Here is a 20,285-nt window from a genome sequence, read left to right as displayed (position 1 = left end):
TCCTCAAGACCGCGGAATTTTTAAATGCCGACGAGGCGACAGTGTACATCCAGATCGAAAGAAATAATTCGTACCTTTAATTCATGGCACAAATATGCCAACGTAATATGATCTAGTTACCATAGTTACGTTATTGCATTATTACAGTGATCGCAGATAAGAATCAAAGTTTTTTACTCTGTCACGCTCTGCAATAAACTGGTTATTTAACAATGGGCAAATTATGTTTTTATAGATAGCAGTCATCGGACGTTTCTTTATCTATGATTTCGAGCACACACATACAGGTTGATTCGTTATCGTCAAAGAATTTTCGCTTTATAGGGGTTAATGTGTAGTTCATTTGTTACAATATATCTTCTAAGCTTTTGCTCCTAGTACCAAACACCCTGTATAAAGTGATCAATCTGAAACATAGTTACATTATTTATTTTTTTACAATAATGCGTTAGTACCATAACTTGTAGCCGTTAAAAGTCTGCAGGTACATAGATATTATGTAACCGCTCGTTCGTACTAAACTGTTATTTTGTTATTTTTTCTGGAAGCATTGACTTTAGGAGAGGGTGAAACACACTTTAAATAACAGCAAATGTGCTATACGATCACCATGTATCTTAACTTTTTTTATAAGACAATACTGCAATAAACAATGTACGGCCAGTAACCATAGCAATTTCTTAAGTTATAATCAAAAATCATCACTGGTCATACAATATCTTTGCAAAATAACCCATTATCAAACTCTAATTTGTTGCGATTACATTCAAATATTTGTTAATCGAAAAAAGTTTTTGCATACCTATAAATAAGACAATCTACATTTATGTTCTTGAATTAGATTGTATTGTGTTTGAGTCGTGTTCACCTTTTACAAATCTTATTAAAAAAAAAAATTTATTCGTCGCCCAGAGACGTCTACCTCAAGACATAGGCCTCTATGGGATGATGTACCATGACCACCACGCTTGGCAGGACGGTTGGCGATGGCAGTGTGGTATTACGGTACACAGAGAACGCTGCTGCCCGTCTTGTGGTAGCTTGTTTGTGAGCTGTGGCAATCCTATTATATAATTAATGCACAGTTTCAATTATATAAGATTCTATCTCAGGAATCGAACCTACGAATTACAATCGCAAGTCTCTGTTCTTTAACGCATTTCTCATTTTTTATCGTTTTTGATATAAGTTTTATATTATTTGTCTTGAAGAAATAACTTTTTGCTACATAGCCGCCTTTTGTATATATTTTTTTCCCTTTACTATTGAAATCACGTGTGATTTCCTTTTGTGTTTTATGGTACGAAAAATAGTAAGTAAATAAATAAATACACGCCGTATGTCATACATAGCATATTATTATTATCCGTGCAAGATTATTTATAGTGATCACATTTGTACGTCATTTGAAAAATGATAGAAGTCTCCCAATTTTACAGAAACTAAAATAGGTTTGTGCTTCCTTATAATGGCATTACTCGATGTAAAGGTACAAGTGTTCCAAAAGCGTTTTGATGTACAAACTCAGACGTGCTTTTTATGCACACTATTACAACATCCTTAATACATTTAAAGTAACTTATTCCAAAGCATTGTTATGACTTAAATAATTTTAATCCATTACGAAATTTACATACAATTATTTGTTCAGTAAACTTCCTAAATTTATTATTTGATAATTTAGAGACATTAAGTGAGAGTATATTGTAATAGCGTACACGGTTGCCCACAAAATACTTAATAATTTGAAAGCCTATAGAAAGTATGTCAATTATAGATAATATTTATTATATTTTTGGTTACAGATACACAGCAAAGGTCTGAAGTTTGGTATTTACGAAGACTATGGCAACTTCACATGCGCGGGATATCCGGGTGTCGTCGGCCATCTTGCCGGAGGTAAATTTTTTTACAGTACTTAGAATATTATTACCAGTAGCAATATGGCCCCAACATTACAATATTCTTTATTCTATATAGGATGCGTTATATTTTATATCGATTTCAAAATAAGTCTACCAACTGTAAAGATAATAAAAGCCTTAGTCCTGAGGATGGACGAAAGAAACTAAACGGGACTATATTTTTAGAAGAATATAAAATTGCATTATCTATTGACATAGAAATAATCTGGTGATGAACGTTTCATTACCAAGGTGTACTATCTTCTGTGAAATCGTTTTGTTTCAAATCTAGCAATAGGGGTTTTCCGAACTTCGTCTGGGATACTATTGTACAAGAATATACATTGCACGTATAAAGATTAACTAACGTATACTAAATTTGTTTTTGATTCTCCTATTGTCATTGTGTATATAACACTTTCTTGAAAAGTTGTTTGTGGACATATAACATATTTTATTATACATTGAGCTTTGTCCGTCGTCGTTTCAACCCAAAGACGCCCTTTGCAAGGTATAGGCCTCCTCAAAAGATATCTATGGCGGATATACCATAATCGCCACGCTTGGCAGGCGGGATGCCGAGTGTGGTAATAGGGTACGCAGAGAACGCTACTGCCCATTCTCTGGAAACTTGTTTGTAAGCAGTGGCAATCCTATATAATTAATTCACTAAGTGTGAATTATGTAAGATTACATCTCAGGAATCGAACCCGCGACCTACGATACCAAGTCTCAGTCCTCTGCTTCTGGGCTACCACTGCTGCTATGCTAAGTGTATAGACATGAAATGTATTGATCTTCACTTTGTTGTAAATTAACATATTTAATATTTATTAAATTCAGTGACATAAAAGAATACTTAAAAGTAACCAAGTTTTCTCTCATTTATTAACAAATGAGATCTTAATATTCTGTGTTATACATATATTAAATTAAAACGTAATCGAATAGAATGTCTGCGATATTCAGTAACTTATAATGCAGCAAAAAATAGATAAAAGATTCGTAAGCGTTGACGTAACAAGGAATGTATTACGCTACTGTTATATACTTTTAAATTTGCTTCGCGTGTTTTCGATCAATCGGTAGTACGGAAGTAGCGTGAATAGGTGAGCAATAACAAACAGAGTTCATCAGGAAATTGCTCCCGAACACGATGGAGTAACTTGCGTGGGAGGAAATTGTTTCATGTCACAAAATATTGAATATACATGTAGTTAAATTCAAAACGTATATTGATAGCTTCGCTACCTCAAAAGGGATCAGGCGCGGCGCTCTCTACACCCTGCTGCTTTGAATTCGCGTACTCTTCGAAGTGAGAAATCTGGTCAAAAAGTACACAAATTTAATAAATTAGTTTGTTTACGTAGAGATACAAACTAATTATACTTTACATGCGACGGATTTAATTCTATATTAAAAGACGCCATGAAGAGAGGTGGTAATTTTTATAGTTGAGGACAGGAATATTAGTAATATTCCTATTAGCAAAATTTGCAATCAGTAATACAAATTTTATTTTTTCCAAGGTCGAAATAAATGTTCATGGGAATCAAAGAAATGAATATATACAATCGCACTTAGGAAGCCTTAAAGCATATAATGAAGTCTCATCAAAACTCGAAACATTTTGCATTCCTGTAAAACATTATCTATTGTAACATTATAAACAAGTTTTTAAACTATTATATGTTTAATAAGAAGATTCAAAACCTGTTGATGATGACGTAAATATACTTGGATATAATATGTTATATGTTTATATTATACCCTCATTATGAACTAAATTAGACAATAGATATAACATTTGTTATTTTATGGTAGAAAGTGTTTTATAAGTTTTGTAATTTTTCTATCACTTTAACACATACCTGCTTACGTGTTATCTTTGTAGCCCTGTAATTTGACTAGTAAAGAATGCCTAAAAGGCATTAAGTCCGCCATTGCACAAGTTTAAGGCGGAAAAAAATTATAAAAAAATATTTATAAAATATTTATCATCAATAAGATGCATTACACCCTTCTATATTATTTGGTGAAAATTTAAATACATCAAAAGAAATGATTGTTTTATAATACATTTGTATAATAGGCATGCCACGTGCAAGACTTAGGCAACATATGTAGATATAGTTGGCAAAAGCAATTTATACACTTTTACCGTGACGTTGCTCGCTTACCATCAATAACGGCCGCTCGTAATCGCCTTTCATGCTAGCCCAGACGAATATTTAATAGCTTGTTTCAATTTTCGAATACATTCAACGCCTTGAGTTATTCAATTACGCAAAACTGTGTCGGCCTACTTATGTTACCTAACCGTTAGGGTCGTTATGTTCTGGTGATGGGCAAGAGTAATATAGCATTGTCATGTTCTTTCTCAACTATATCTTTATATGTTGAAAAAGAAGACATGATCGAGTTAGTATTGCCACATGATCAATATTATCCGTGGATTATTTAAATCAGATTACACAAAGTATAAATAAACTTCAATTCCACGATAGAATAATGTGATAAGATTCTAAAACTCATTTGCAAAGTATATTTAATCAATAAATTATTCCAAATCTGTTAGTCTAATGGAAATTGTTGAAACAATTTTCGACAAGAGTTATTACCATTTGTATTACCATTAGGTCTTCAGGTAGCATTGTGATTGCATTTCATTCCAATTTTTTTCGACGCTGATCTATGCTGTATGCCTAAATTCTTAGTGTGATGATATTTCAAATTTAAACTTCTAGTTTGTTGGAATTCTTGTTTGCTGTTGTTTATGGTACGAGTGTGTTTTAATACACTACACGAAGTTGATAATCATGATACAAAAACAGACTTTATAATACCGTGAAGACAAAATCATCACCAGTTCAGCATAAGAAGGTGAACTACGAGACATAACCCTCCCTTAAGTATTTTCAAAAAGATCGATAAGAAGCGTCCTACCCTATCTACATCCAGCGTGAGCGAATTCCGGTTTATAGTTCTCTCACAATATCTTTAAGCACTCGGTGGCCATTTGTTCTAGGCGCTATATAGCCTGTTAAATAATAAATAGATAGCCTATAAAATATAATATTCATATAGAATTAAAGCAGAGCATTAGTGGAGTATTTAAAAACTCTTAAACCGGGAATTTTAAAGGCATGAAGTATAATGTTGTTTTAAAAATGAAAACAAATTTAAACGACAATAAAGAAATATTTTGATGTTGTATATTTAGCTAATACAGAATATCTTTATAATAATTGAAAATATTCTTTATGGTTTATATTTTCAATTTTGTATAGCAGATAATACAAGAAAGTATCGTGGTTTATATTTACGCTTATTAGACTTAACAATAAATAACACAATGAAATAATTTAAAACGTAGTCAAAAAGTGGATAGCAGAGAATATTTCTATAAGTATCTATATAACGACGTAGTTATAATTGCGGGAATTCGCAAGATGCAGACAGCGCAAGACGGGTAATCGTGGCTATCTTAGGAAAAGGCCTATGCCTTGTAGTGGGTGTCTCTCGAATAACGTAATGATGATGAACTATTTAAATGAGTTGATGTCATCATATATGTATTTAAGATGATATTCCGAGATAACAGACCAAAAAAATTACTTTAAAATCTAATCGTTTAACAAAAATTCAAGGATTCTTGCTATTATCTATTATTATCTACTCAATCGCTCTTGCGAGAGCCTTTGTAATCTGACGGACAAGTCAAAAGTTGCCAAACACTAATGGAACGAAATCAACGGTTGCACGCAAATCGGTCGAGTGTATCATGTGAACAAGTGCGTATAAGTTTCACGCCTTGCGCCCCGCTCGACCTGCGAGTTTTTTATTGTCTTCCTGTATTGACTCAGTGCAGTATGCCTTGACATACTTCATACTAACCTACCGTCCAGTTTAATTACTTGAATTCTCAATAAAAGGATTTAGACATTTATTGCCTAATTTAACAGAGATTTATCGTACGTTGTTGACTCGCTCATGTACCTGGAGCCAAAAGTCAAAACAATGGAAGTCCAACCTCAAAAATATTCAATCGCCGAATCCAACTCGACTAAGCAGCTTTCGGGAATCACAATACATCTTCACATCCTTCATCTCTCGGTATACCAACGTGTGTTATCAGTGATGACCCACAACACAGAAACGAAGTCTCTCACTTTTAAACACAGTATTATGATAGTAAAATTTAACTATTACCTAGTTATCAATGGCATAAATTTAACTAAATACAGAAACCTACATTTAGGTAATTTAATATATTAGACTACTGCATCTTAGGAATATTAAAACATTCAAATTATTTAGGGTATTGATTCCAACTTATTTTAGCATAGTCGGACTCTCGAAATTAAGTAACAAATAAAAAGTTGAAAAGTCATTCCAGAAATGTCAGAAAACACAATTTTGGTAAGAATAAACAATTATTGTCTAATTGGCCATAACGGATTACTTTTTTATAAGTATCTAAGGTTTAAGTCTTATCCTATTCTATATCAGATGCAGCTACTTTTGCGGCTTGGGACGTGGATTACGTGAAACTAGACGGTTGTTATGCTCTTCCTGCTGACATGGATCAAGGTTACCCCGAATTCGGACGACAGCTCAATATCACCGGCCGTCAGATGGTCTACTCCTGCAGTTGGCCAGTTTATCAGATCTATGCGGGAATTCAGGTAATATGAAATAAACACACGGATTCAATTAACAAATTTTTTCTGGGTTCTAAAACATTGTTACTGCTCAATATAGCTGAAAGAAGTCATCATATCATAGGACTTAATAAATAAGATATGTGACATTTAACAATTAGTTTTGAAACCTTGTGGTAATTAGCAGCTTGAACCCTGTGACCTTGTAAAGGTCGTTGGAAGACGTTGGATGCAGGCGGCTTCCAACCAGTCCTCTTGGAAATCATTAGGAGAGATCAGCTGTGACGTTCCGCTAAAATGATGGTGATCACCCTATTGCACGAAGCTTAACTTAAGCCTACGGTTCTTGTTAATTAATAAAACGATCCCTATAAAAATCCCTATAATAAGGTACACGTAAAATAGGCGCCCCCACGTTTCTTTTAATTGCTCTAAACTACTTGACTATGTTGCCATCTTTCTGAAACATAAATAAGTTGGTACTGACTAGTTAAGAATAATAATAATAATATTTTTACGCCATCTCTTATCTCTTTTATGTATATTAAATATTTATACGGGATGGGTGGGAATTTCAATCGCTCCGTTCCGTCAGTCCGCTGTCAACGCTCGCAGAAGAGGCTTTCATAGTGTTTGTTCCTCGGCCCTTACATCGCCGCGCTTCTCTACGGCGCGGTAAAACGGTTTCGTTAGCTCTATAATAAAAAAATATGTAGTAATGTTATGAAAGTACAAGCCTGTTAAAAATGATAATGCTGTGATATAGACATAAAACAATAAAATTATGAAACTAGAATATAAGAAAATTTGAAAAAAGGTAAATAAATAAATAAATCGAAATTGTAAAGTAGCAATCCAGAAAAATGTGTGAGAGATATTAAGAATGACGTAAGAATAGTGAAAGAATAAAAAAAATAATGTGAATAAATGATTTAGCAAAATTGTCCCTGCGAACCCAAGACGGGGTTTGATATATAAAAATACCTGTTATGTCTGTTATTGTCTGTACCTATGTTAAGATATTTATAAAAGTAAGAATTAGCTGTTGTAATAGAATTTACAACATTAAAAATCTAAATTGAATTAGAGAATGAAGATTTTGTTCTTCTTTATAAAGCTTATTGTCACTTTTTACCTATATTACAAATAAGTTAACTATTTAATTGTCTGCCTTGCAGCCAAATTTCACATCGATCATCGAACACTGCAACTTGTGGCGAAACTTCGACGACATACAAGATTCGTGGGCATCCGTCGAATCTATCATAGACTACTACGGAAACCACCAGGACGTCATTGTGCCCAACGCTGGACCCGGCCACTGGAACGACCCTGATATGGTGAGACCTTCTTTAAGAAAAATCTTTAGCTTATATACCCTAAGAATTAATAAGTTGAATAAGCCACAAAATAAATAAGAAAATAATATTATATACTAGTAGAATGTTAGAATGCGTCTGAAGCTCCTAGCTTTGGTTGAAGGATGGCATTATGAAGAAGTTCAATTTGATGGTAGTTTTCATTAAAATTGAGTTATTCTGGCATTGTACTCACGACGTACACAAGTGATCCGGAACGAAAATTAAAAGTTATAAAAAAAGAACCTTAATGTAATATGAAATAAAAATGTAAGAAAAAAAGGATTATAAAAAAAGGAAGAGGACCTCATCGCTGGTCACCTCAAAAGCGTTCTCTTTCTTCTTCACGTTGCCGTCATCCATCATCTTCATCATCGGTAGTGTAGGTCTGCACAGCATTCTAGTGTTCATCTCAAATTACGCACTGCTGTTTTTCAGTAATGAGGCGCGATTTCCCGCCACCTTGAATTTTACTCTGTATTATTAACTTATAATTATTGCTTAAAAAATATTTAATGTCCTTAACATTTGAAATTTCAGCTGATCATAGGCAACTTCGGGCTGTCGTACGAGCAGAGCAAAACGCAGTTCGCGATCTGGGCGATCCTGGCGGCGCCGCTGCTGATGAGCGTAGATCTGCGCACCATTCGGCCAGAGTACAAAGCCATCTTGCAGAACAGGAAGATCATAGAGGTGGACCAAGACCCGCTCGGAATTCAGGGAAGGAGGATATATAAGGTACGTCATTAATTCGCACAAAATAAAAAAAAATTACAACCATCTCCACCATTATCGCGCCACATACATATGTATACATTTATTTTGTTAAAAAAATATTTGTTGAATGTAGACAAATATTTGTAAGTCTTGTTGAAGAATAATGGTTCAACGGTGACAGAGAGAAAGTGGTCCCTTGATCCGCCAGAGCGTTCAGATCTCTCAAGACACTGTTTTTAAATTAAAAAAGTATGGAGGCTATTTCTTGTAAATATTATATAAATTTTCTATGTGATGACAATAATGATGAAGTTAGAAAACAGCTTGTTAAGGTCATGGAAAAATTTATTGGAAATCTATGGGGCAACCCTGTGTCTATACATTCAGTAGATTTCTATGGCTGATTTTTTTATTAAGTTTTGTGTTATCCACAGCACCGAGGTATCGAGATATGGTCCCGTCCGATCGTGCCGATCCAGGGGCAGTATTACTCGTATGCGGTGGCTTTCCTAAACAGACGTACTGACGGCACGCCTTCTGACGTGGCGGTCACTCTTCGCGAGCTCGGTCTCAACAACCCTGCGGGCTACAGGCTCGAGGTAGACTCTTTTCTTTAATTACAACTACTTTAATAGTAAACATTAATAATTTAGCGATGATAAACCCGATATATTCCGTATTATTTGATAAAATACGAAGTATAAAAGATGATAAGTTGTAGCAGCTAAAACAAAAAAAAAAGGTTTAAAACCATGATACATTCATTCTACCTAATCAGCCTGTATAAAGTAATTACTCTGAAAATTAATTTAAATGCGATGGGCCTATAATTTCTAGTAGTATAAAGTCTACAAATACGGATAGCAAACAACAATTAATTTTAATGTATATTGTATTTGAATTAAGAAAACGCTTAATCTAACTTTATTTTTATTGCGATTTTATTATTTCTGAAAACATTGATATTTTGATTGAATATGCCAAACATTAATTGACAGCAAAGGAGCTTTACATTGACCCCTTTAAAACTTTTAAATCCATAACCAATCATCCTGTGTTGTAGCTGATTTTTCGCGGCATCTCTGAAATCATAAAACTTTTAAAGACTTGAAATTTGGTAGAAATATTCTTTTTGCTGAGCCGACGTCACTTAAAAGCTGATTTCATGTAATCCGCCTAATATAAGGGTTTTAATTCTCGTGGTCATTGGACATTTTATACTGCATTACAATGACGTTATAGATAAAAAAGTTAATTTAATTTGCAAGTACGTTAGCAAAAGTATTAACGCATCCTAACTTTGATAGTAATTCAAAACACAAATCTAGGAAACAATAACGTGATAAATAACCTGTTATACTTTGGGAATGGATAAGAAGGATGAAAGGGGATGGTTGAATGATAATAATGCTTATGAAGTAAATATTTTATGATGGAGGAAAGAAAGAAAAAGCATGAAAGATTTAAAAAAAATGAAAGCAAATGTTAATAAAAAAATATATTTTAAAAACTCATTACCCGAATTTGTCACGTCCCTGTCCCGCGCGAAACATGGGGTATTATAAAAAATGACTTGAAAAACTCTGATATTTCTGCATTAAATTGATTATAGGTGTTTCTTTTTCTTGCAATTAGTGGTTAAGTTCAAAATTCATTGTTTTTATATAATGTATCTCATTCGCCTTGTCAATATATATATGGATGATTTTTGTTCACATTGTTTATAAACACTCGTCGGTATTACAAAACTAAACGGTCTCTATAAGAGGAATACATATTTTTTCATATATTTTATTGAAATTTCTGATACAGGATCTGTACGAAGACGTGGACTATGGCGTACTATCTCCTCAAACAAAGATTAAGGTGAAAGTGAATCCATCAGGTACGTCTACCATTTTAATTTTAATATTTAAAATAATTTACTACTCTTGCTTACAAACTGGAGAATTATGGTTATACTTTTCTTGTTTCTTTTGTCTGACGTTTATTAATTTCCTCTAGATTAATTGTTATGTTATTTATTACACTGCCATCTAGCGGTCATTACTAATATTTTTTCTTAACTGTGACATTCATTAATAATAGTAATTTATCTATTATTAATGAATGTCACATATTAGGAATAGTTTTTAAAAAATGTTAATTCCGTTTCTAATTAAAACGAGTTCATAAATTTAACTACGCAATCCGAAGGCCGGTTTTACTTTATTATAATAATAATATTTTTTGACTTTATCCTAGTTTATACTATTGAAGACATTTTTCTGTTGAAATAAAACAATGACTAATAAATTTAATTAATTATTGGTCAATGTTAATATTCCTTGTCTTTTAACAGGTGTGGTGATTCTTCGTGCTGATGCCCAACCATCATTTGCTTACAACGCTATTCCGACAAGAACGCCGTACGCGCCACTTAACGACATATTTAGACTGACTAGGAAATAGCGTCCTCTGTCGGCTAGACGAACAACCACTAAGAAGTTTGAGTCAAAATCGTTAAGATTTACAAGTACAATCGAATAACATGTCAATTTAATACATAAATCGATACAATCGATACTTGATTGCGTAAATTATTATCAAAGTTATATTTTAAAGATGGAATATATTTAAATTAATTTTTAATTCTTGTGATGGACGATAATATTGGATTTTTAGTTAAATTGGAATTTAAGGACAATAATTGTAAATTCAGGATTCTAAAATAGATTATATCATGTTAATATGTAATCCCGCCGATACAATTTTTTTAACGCCGTTACTCATTGATGAATTTAAAAGTAAGGTTTTGACATTTATTATTTATAACAAGTTGCTAGTATGGTACTAGAATTTTATAAACTTTTGCTTTTTGAAAAATGTTAGTAATTAGTAAATATCTGATAATATATAATTAATTTTTATTCCGATATCGTCCATCACTTCTAATACTCTCAGTGAAAATATTTTGTGAACACATTTCCCGGTGCAAATGTTACCATCTCTCACATTCTCTTAGCCTTACCTTTAGGATACAATTTATTTATGTCTCATTCTCACTAGTGTGATAAACCGAGATAGATAGCTTTTGTGTAAAGATCGTGGAGAATTTTTTGCCATTACTTGTACCTAGGATAAGTATGTACATTTTAGTTGCGTGTAATTATAAGTTTTTGTAGAGAACACAATAAATAACTATTTGATAAAAAAAATATTGTATTTTTTTAATTTACAATAACAATAAATTATTATACATTAATGTTCTTAAATATTAAATTATTTATTAAGCCAGATTCCGCGGCCGGCAATTTAAAGCTGGAGGCAGTTGTTGCATGATTTTCTTCCTCGATTACACTTCTGTAATAAACAAAAAATAACAGCTTCAAAGAAGTAAATGTATAAATGCTGTCAATATATTGTTAACTCTTTCCAAATATTAATGGGTTCACAGATAACAAGTAATTTAATGGTAATAGTAAATAAAGAAGTTTTCAAAATTCGAATTACTACGAAAACCAACCTATATACAAGAGTTATAAATGACTAAAAAGATCAAATAACAGTGAAATTAAATAAATTAAACAAAACGTGAATATGGGCATGACAAGATGTCATACTCAATTCTTTGATAAGCCTAATTAATTATTAATTAATATGCCTCTATTAGATGAAAGGATTTTTCTTATGAACTAAACCTTTGTCTATTTATCTTTAGTAAAGTCAAGTAACACTGCCGAATTATCTATAGTGAGCAGTGTTAAATATGTACTTACAATTGTAGGTCGCGGGTTTGAATACCGGGTTACAATTTTATATAATTGACGCTTTGTGCATTAATCATACAGAATTGCCAATACCCACAAATCATTCCAGAGGATAGGTAGCAGTAGCCTCTGCTACCATAATAACACACTGAGATCGCCAAACCAACTGCCAAGCGTGGCGATTATGGCACAAATACCATTAATATGTTAAAGAAAAGCCTATGCTTTGAAGTGGATGACCAAGAGCAGAAACGATGACGAAAGCCTGATGTCTACACCCTAATTCACCTCTTTGTGGATCAGTTTCTAATACTTTATAATAATTTAATAGTATCCTTATTTTTAACTGTTAATTAAATTTCAAAATATATAAACTAACCTTTTTAACAGTCCATAGTGTTTAAAAACGTTCCTCTTTTTCGGTTTATTTCTATTGTCGACATATTCAAAAGCAATTTGTGGAACGTTTACAAAAATGTATTCCCTTTGATCTTCATTCTCGCCGGAATCAAGTTTACGTTCACCAGAACTCAAACGATTATTATCATTTTGCACGAGATTTTCTTTGTTACTTCTTGATAAAAGGTTTTCTAAATTTATTTTTTCTGCAGGCATTTCTGTATTGATTTCTTCTTCGTCGCTATAGTCATTGCTCTTAACATATTTGTGACTTAATTCACGAAGATAATCGGAACGAAATAATTTTTTAACGTTATGATGGCACGCGTGTCTTCTGCTTATAACTTTTCCCTTTTGCGGCACAGTTGTATACCCTTTGAATTGTACCATTGAATGTTTTGAATTTAAATCCCTCAAATGAATTTCTCTTACCACCTTATTTGGCATTTCAATACTTGGTGTTCGCCTTTTTTTAGAAGTGTGTTTGCTTGAAGGACCGTTCATGTTTTTGAATCGCCGCGCTAGTTGATTTATCACTTTTATATGAGCGGCAGATAATAAATCAGATTTTAGCCCTTCTATTATGATTGGATTCCGGTCTATGGATTTCGGATCACGTTTACTTCTTAAATCTATCATTCTATTGCTAAGAATTCTTTCAGCATTTATCGGCATAAACGCGACACTTATGGACATTAAAAACAACACCTGTAATGAAATTGCTACATTAAGTAATCATTTATAAATGACTACATATAAATTTAAAAAAATGGTTATTCTTTTGATGACTTTATTTACACACGTGTTTTGAAATTTTAAATAAAATTAGTTTTAATTTCAATATAAATGCTAGGAAAAATGGACATGTAAATCATGGATAAATTATTAAGAGTTAAAAATAATAAATTATTGTTTAAAAAAATAAGTTATACGAACAAAATTTTTACCGCATGGAGAGTCAAAAAATTATATAAAATATCACCTTATATTTAAACATTTAAATTTTTAAATATTAACACTAGGTGAAAGTAAAAGAGAAAAACCATCGGAACAACAGCTCTTACCAATTGCAGATCCATTTCTGATAACACAATTGTAATATGAGCAACAATCAATTACAAAATGATGTCCTTGTGTTGGAGCAAGTTTATAAATGTCGATAGAAGACAATTCATGCGCCTATTACGAATTCATAATAAGTGATTCAATAATGAACGCTATTATGACTTATTAATAGATGAGGTGCGATATTATTTCTATTCATTACTAATGACCAATTTGCAAACACATTATAATTTCATAATTACATTATTAATTTCGCAAAAAAATATGATACGTAGATTATTTAAATTTAATGCTGAAATCATTTACTTTACATTTTGTTCATATAATGTCAATTGTTTGGGTATTGTTTTACTATTATTTAGAGAGCTTTTATATAATGTCACCTTTTTATTCAATTATTAACGCCCATAGATACCTACTGCAAAGCTTAGGCCTCATCCAAAGATATCTATGGGAGATATACCTAAAGAATGGCCAGTTTAGGCATGCGGGTTGACAATCGCCGAATGATATTGCCTAATTGAAATAAATAAATATTACTCTAGATTTAATTTTGATGTTATGGATGAGTAACTGAAATTAAAAATCAAATATTCCGACAATTAAGTAACTGGTAACGTATATATGTGCGTAATTTATAATAATAAGCCTTTATTTCCTTCAACTTTTAAAAATTGTCCTTAAAATCTGTTATGTTATACATTACTCAATCTTAGCAACCCCACTCTGGGTATAGACCTCCTCCAGCTCAGTCCAAACTTTCCTATTCCTCGGCTTCCTTTTTTCCTTTCCTTTCCTGCTATTATTAGCTGTTTCGTCACTGTATCTATTTCTTGGATGGCCTCTTCTTAATTTTTCTATTAGACCTTTCCAATGATGATTCTATAATCTCTTTTGTCTTTATATTTTGCTAGATATCCAGCCCAACACCGTTTTTGTGTTGAAGCGTGTTATATTTCTTTCCGTCGCTTTTTGGGCAAGTCGCCAAGTTTACTTTTTATTGGATCATAAATAACTTTGCCTCGTTTGTCATATTATTTTTCAATCCTTTTTTTTAGTTCTTACAGTTATGTTGGGGTTAAAGAAGCAGTTTCCACTGTTTTTCTTACCTCTACAACCGCAGTCTACTTTAACATTCTCCATCTGTGGATCCTCATTGCTAATTTCTTTCTATTTCATTTGAAATCTTTGAATGAAGCCAAGAGTTTTATTTACAGATATATTAGTATAAGAAATTGGATTTTCTCATCATCATTTTTGACTGTCGTGTGTATTATATATTTACAGCATATCCAAGCAATGTTACGTGTACAAATATCGAAGAATTTATCTCATTCAAACTTCTCAAGAATTCGGCGATTGTCCTCGTAGTTTTTTTATATATACAACCTTCTATTATATTTTAGTTTATTCTTTATGACGTAATATCTATACATAATGGAATAAAAAGAAAAATTCGTCTCAGCTCAAATAACACTAAGTATATTTCAAACATGGCGTTAATTTTTTTGTCAACATTCTATTTTTAAATAATCGATACTGTGACGTCACCGCCGTTCTCTTATTCTATATCAATTCAATGAATTACATTCACCACTGTATAGCGCTAATTATCCTAAATCTATAGTCTAATTAATTTGTTATTAAAGTACAGCGTTTACGCAAATGTAAAATTTATTATTTTTCTGACATGATCTAAATCAATTCTCGTAAATGATTTATTCACATGCGTACTACATTAGTTGTTGAAATCAGAATATAAGTTTCAGTTTTATAACGATAGAATATTTGTGTTTTGTACTTAAAGACAAGGTGGATAAATTATCGAAGGAGCAGGTTATTTCTTACCTTTTTATTTGAAAGGCCTATGTCCAGCAGGTGACGTCCATAGGCTAAAATTAATTTGATTCCAGTTGCAGAACGCCAACATGTAGACATGGTTCTTTAGTATTATAGTGAATGTAGTGCATATGTTACAAAGAATTAAATGCTATGTGATGGATCGACGTATCCTGGCCCCGGGGGTCACAGTGCCGCGGCCATATTCCAGTGCGATAACAAAATTACCTACCACTGAGGACGTTCACCCGAAATATTGAAATTATATAAATAACAAAATAACGAAATGTAAACTAACGTAATGTAAATAGGATGTACATTAACTTGTTAGCTTGTTACAATTAAAGAACTATTTTGAAATCAATAATGGTTTTTATTAAAATATCTACTTTGGCAACTTTTTATAATTTTGTTTACGACCATAAGGAGTTTATATTTTTTATACTTAAAAAGCCCGAAAATTAAAAATGTAAGGGCTTGTTTTATAAATATTGTTATATATTAAAAATATTTAAGTGATTTTCCTTAGACCGAGGAAAATCAAACTTGAAAAATAATACCGTGTTTAGAAGGTTCAATAGTATCAACTATGCATGCATATGCGATGCCTGATGGCGTTTACATTTTTGATGGCATTTAGAAGCTACAATCTCACGATGTGGTTTGATGGAATAGAGTCTTTCTGTGAACAACCACAAGATTATTTAGTTTGGCAATTATTTTCCTTGATATGTGTGTTGATATTACTTAGTAATATTACGAAACACTGACTGAGTGTTAACATCAGAAAACGGGTCGAAATTTTATGTTTGACGATCACTGTTGTGTGTAGTAAACACATTCCGCGGGCAAGGAAGAACAAGCACCGATCAAACTTTTCCCAGACATTATTTCATGTAGCAAGGTCCAAGGGCACTTCAGGCAGCCTCGGCTCCGGCCGTTACATATTATTTTTACTATCGAATATAAGATCGTCGAGCTCTTAAATCGCTTAGGAGAACGCTCTATGAAATGCTTTGGCGCAGGGCCTATAAACGGACTAAGAACGGACTTCGGCTTAGGTTTTCACTCTCACAGCTTGCGAGAGGACACCTTGACTTGATCAGTTGCTATAGTCTGATTATTTTTAATCGCCTCCAGAAACTTCTGCCGCCGGAAAAAAATTATGCCATTTGGGTAATAAGTTTTTCAGAATTCTTAATTTATAACATTTATTATGAAAAGATACTTCCTAAAATATATTTTTTAAGTATCTGCTTTATTATTTTTAACCTAAGTAACACTCTTATTATAACAAAGTTACTATTTTTATAATTTATTATTACTCTTGTCTGACTACCTATTACCACTTCGGAAAATGTTAACACTGGGAGTAGAAAGTCAAAACTTTTTGACGAAAATGTAAGAACGGGTTAGGTTAGAATTTTGACCAGTATTTGTTAAAATATTGAATTTCCTTCAAAACTGCGGTAGTCTTAAAAACAGTAGGTACTTATTTATCGTCATCAAAATATAACTTCGAAAACACATTAGACAGCCAAATTTCTAAAACCGCGAAGTAAATAATTGTGGTGTCTTTTTCTCTTGTTAATAATCAAAATTAATCTCAGGTTCATGTTTAGAATGGCAGTCTCCCAGGTGATATAATTACTGCTCATTAAAGACAATAGTCGGATCACGTATGGACGCTCTACACAGACTTCAATAATGATTCATAACATCGATTAGAAACCTGTAACAGGTCTATATGTAATGCTATTGTAACTATTAAATAAATATTTAAAGATTAAAAAAATAACACAGTTTCATATTGTTTTTTTTTTTATTTTCCTTAAAAAAATACATATTAATATTTTTTAAAAACAGCGTCACAGGTCATATACATGTTATCAAATCCAAATGATCATTTTGTTAAATAAATAGCATTAAGAATGTTAAATAATATAATTGCTTGTCAATAAAATAACGTACGAACGTACGTAGAGAACCAGATCTTACTGTGTCAATTGAAATAGATATTCAGACACATTTTCATAGGTCTTAAACTTATATATCATACAGCATTCAGGGAATTTTGCCAAGTTGTTTTCAATCAATGAAATTTTACGGACTCAGTTTACGTATTAGACTCGACACGCCTTATCAACTAATAAAAATGGTTTTCATATGCAATCGCTATGTCTTTCGTAATCAGATTGCATATGCAAGCTCTAACGACCTATGAAAATGAGTCTTAACAATTGAAATAATTAAAAGTCAATGTATGTGTGCTAATTAATCTGCAAAAAATTGGTCTACTGCCTAAACTTTCTGGGAGAAGACATATTTCGTAATAGAACGTATTATAATACAATAAAATGTCCTATCAAGTCTATTTCTTTGTATTTAATTTTTGTATAATTATGGAGATATAGCAATAATATCCAAGATGAATCTCTGAGAAGTCTGAATTTTTGCTTCCTCACTGACAACATAGTGACGTTAGCACAATGATTATACATTACGAAAGTACTAAACAATACTGTTATACTGGAACAACAATCCAATTCAAACTTAGGCTGTAAATATTAAATCAAAAGTCCAGTTACCTCAAAATTTGGCAAATGTGAAACTGTGTATCGAAAATCATTTACTGTACAACAGAATGTATACCCTTCGGAAGCGTCATCAGGATGCCACGTGAGCCATAAGAAATCGCTGTTCCCTCGGCATTTATCCGGACAAAAAAATAAAGAACGTGCTCTTTCTGCTGTGTAATGAGGATTATTGATACCCACAAAAGCAATACCTCGCTTACTGGCTTCCTCATATACGACTTTGTAGTAATACATAGGAATTGGTATGATAAGATTGTTGTTGTCATCAGAATAAAGATACATGTCTACCCACCTCCCATACTGATCAAGTAGTTGTGAAACTCCAAACGTTCCTGTGTATATAACGGTGTCGTAACCCGAGTCGTGAATGTGATTTCTTAAGTCCACTTCTAAAGTATTCCAATTTCCACCATTAAACCCGACCCACTGCGGAGCACAGTTGACGTAGTGAAACGTCGCTCGTTCACCGAACGCGAATACGAAATCCGTTTTAGCGGCTAAATGTCCTCTTGATAGAAATTCTGTTTTATTTATGTAAGTTTCCACCTTATCACCAACAAGCCTTGCAACTGCACTTCTCAGTCCGGGAGGAGAAAATAAAGAATTAACAGGTACAGATCTGTATACGTTGTTATCAATGAAAAAAGGCCTTTCGACTTTAGTTTGATACATGGCATTATATGGCTTTTGCGTGTATTTCGAATATATAGCTTTTAATACTAATTCGTTGAAACAAGACTCATATACTGGATAGAAAATATCTTCAACTCTATACCCGACTTCATATATTGCGTTTCCGCCATAGCAAGTACGATTTGTTCGCTGGCTAATATAAGATGGAGGAATATTACATCTGAATTCACTGAACCTTGCCGGTGCATTTAACCAATCAGCGTTTTGAAATATATCGTCATCTATACAATAAACAGACGCTGTGTTGAGGGTTCGGATTGTATTAAAATGTGTGATTGTTCCATCTGGACAACTGAGAGTAAGTCTGTGGCCATGTTCCATAAGTATGTTTCCATTACTGTGAGTGGGTTCTAAGAGTTTCCCATCGCTGATTATAACAGGTAAAGGTTGACCAAAATGTATTCGAGTGTTAAGTATACATCGTTGCCTATGGGGAGCTGTTAATGCACAGAGAATTGTTACGAAGAGACGCTGCAGCATTTAATAATTTTAATTAGAACATTGTTACAAATTTACATACTTGGTAATTTAGTTACGCCAATTTGATATCTGACATTAGTGACAGGAGCATACTCGTGTATGTTTTTAATTGAAGTACAATATAGATAAAAAACAAGAATTTAAAAAGGCCCCTGTTCGTTACAAATGTAATATTATTTCGTTTTAAAATGATTGATTATAACCATTAAAAACTAAATGGTTAAATAATTATGGTACCAATATTTTTTTATTTATACTCCTGTAAGTTATAATTTTTATTATAAAGACGTCCAGTTATTCACAAATATCTTTCTTGAACATCACGGTCGAATATTTCTACTTACGTGGATTATACGCCAGTCGGAGTTAATTTAGAGCTCTTGCATCCGCCATATGTGAGTGAGAGAAACTGATGTATGCGGAGAGCATATGTAATTTTTTTTAATTTTGTCACCGTCTTTTTAGTTAATTGTAAATGTCCCGATTTCTTTGATGTTAGGTTTTTCTAATTTCTTTATGCTATTTGGATGGACTGGGTATACAGAATAAGGGTATATAGTTGTCACCGCATTTCACCAAGCAAATGACGGATGATTAAGCATCGACAATTGTAAAGGAATTTCCAGATGAGTTAAGAGCCGCATTGGCTACTTTTTTAAATATATAACAATTAATGTGTTGTTTTTTTTTCTATTGTATCTTTTTTGATAAACACTCTCCCAATCTCTTTATTAAAAATTCGTACATTGGTAATAAAAAATTGTCCGAAAATCTGCATAGTCGTAAGGTCAACTTGAACAATTAATATTATAAAATGCTT

At 32.5% G+C, this 20,285-nt stretch overlaps 3 protein-coding genes across 3 annotated transcripts in view; 1 reads left to right on the top strand and 2 right to left on the bottom strand.

Moving 5' to 3' along the window:
* LOC137923865 (alpha-N-acetylgalactosaminidase) overlaps window positions 1–11,829 on the top strand; it is a 67,507-nt gene extending 55,678 nt beyond the window's left edge. The window contains exons 4-10 of the mRNA XM_068767156.1: window positions 1,806–1,899; window positions 6,417–6,592; window positions 7,747–7,908; window positions 8,467–8,664; window positions 9,078–9,242; window positions 10,456–10,528; window positions 10,985–11,829. Coding sequence (XP_068623257.1) covers window positions 1,806–1,899; window positions 6,417–6,592; window positions 7,747–7,908; window positions 8,467–8,664; window positions 9,078–9,242; window positions 10,456–10,528; window positions 10,985–11,094 — 978 coding nt within the window. The 3' untranslated portion in view covers window positions 11,095–11,829. The remainder of the gene's footprint in view (window positions 1–1,805; window positions 1,900–6,416; window positions 6,593–7,746; window positions 7,909–8,466; window positions 8,665–9,077; window positions 9,243–10,455; window positions 10,529–10,984) is intronic.
* Window positions 11,830–11,833: 4 nt separating this feature from the next.
* LOC137923866 (uncharacterized) lies at window positions 11,834–13,927 on the bottom strand. Its single transcript, XM_068767157.1, has 3 exons — window positions 13,856–13,927; window positions 12,772–13,499; window positions 11,834–11,985 (listed from the first exon to the last, which is right to left on the bottom strand). Exons 1-3 carry the CDS (start codon window positions 13,868–13,870, stop codon window positions 11,877–11,879), a joined length of 852 nt encoding a protein of 283 aa, XP_068623258.1. The 5' UTR covers window positions 13,871–13,927; the 3' UTR covers window positions 11,834–11,876.
* Window positions 13,928–18,262: 4,335 nt separating this feature from the next.
* LOC137923765 (uncharacterized) lies at window positions 18,263–19,465 on the bottom strand. Its single transcript, XM_068767032.1, has one exon. The coding sequence runs from the start codon at window positions 19,463–19,465 to the stop codon at window positions 18,263–18,265; it is 1,203 nt and encodes a 400-aa protein (XP_068623133.1).
* Between the last annotated feature and the right edge of the window lie 820 nt (window positions 19,466–20,285).

This window comes from Battus philenor, unplaced genomic scaffold (genome assembly GCF_028537555.1).
Source record: "Battus philenor isolate CCGP_79_NKW_IND1 unplaced genomic scaffold, ilBatPhil1.0.hap1 SCAF_22, whole genome shotgun sequence".
Lineage (NCBI taxonomy): Eukaryota > Metazoa > Arthropoda > Insecta > Lepidoptera > Papilionidae > Battus > Battus philenor.
The sequence above is the reverse complement of the archived record's forward strand: the minus strand, read 5'-3'. Positions and strand labels throughout refer to the sequence as shown.

Bases quoted from the DNA above. Each gene is read 5' to 3' on its own strand.
- LOC137923765 (XM_068767032.1), bottom strand. From the start codon at position 19,465: ATGCTGCAGCGTCTCTTCGTAACAATTCTCTGTGCATTAACAGCTCCC.
- LOC137923866 (XM_068767157.1), bottom strand. The intron at 11,986-12,771 runs GTTAGTTTATAT...TGTTTATTACAG, and splicing joins CACTATGGACTGTTAAAAAG to AAGTGTAATCGAGGAAGAAA.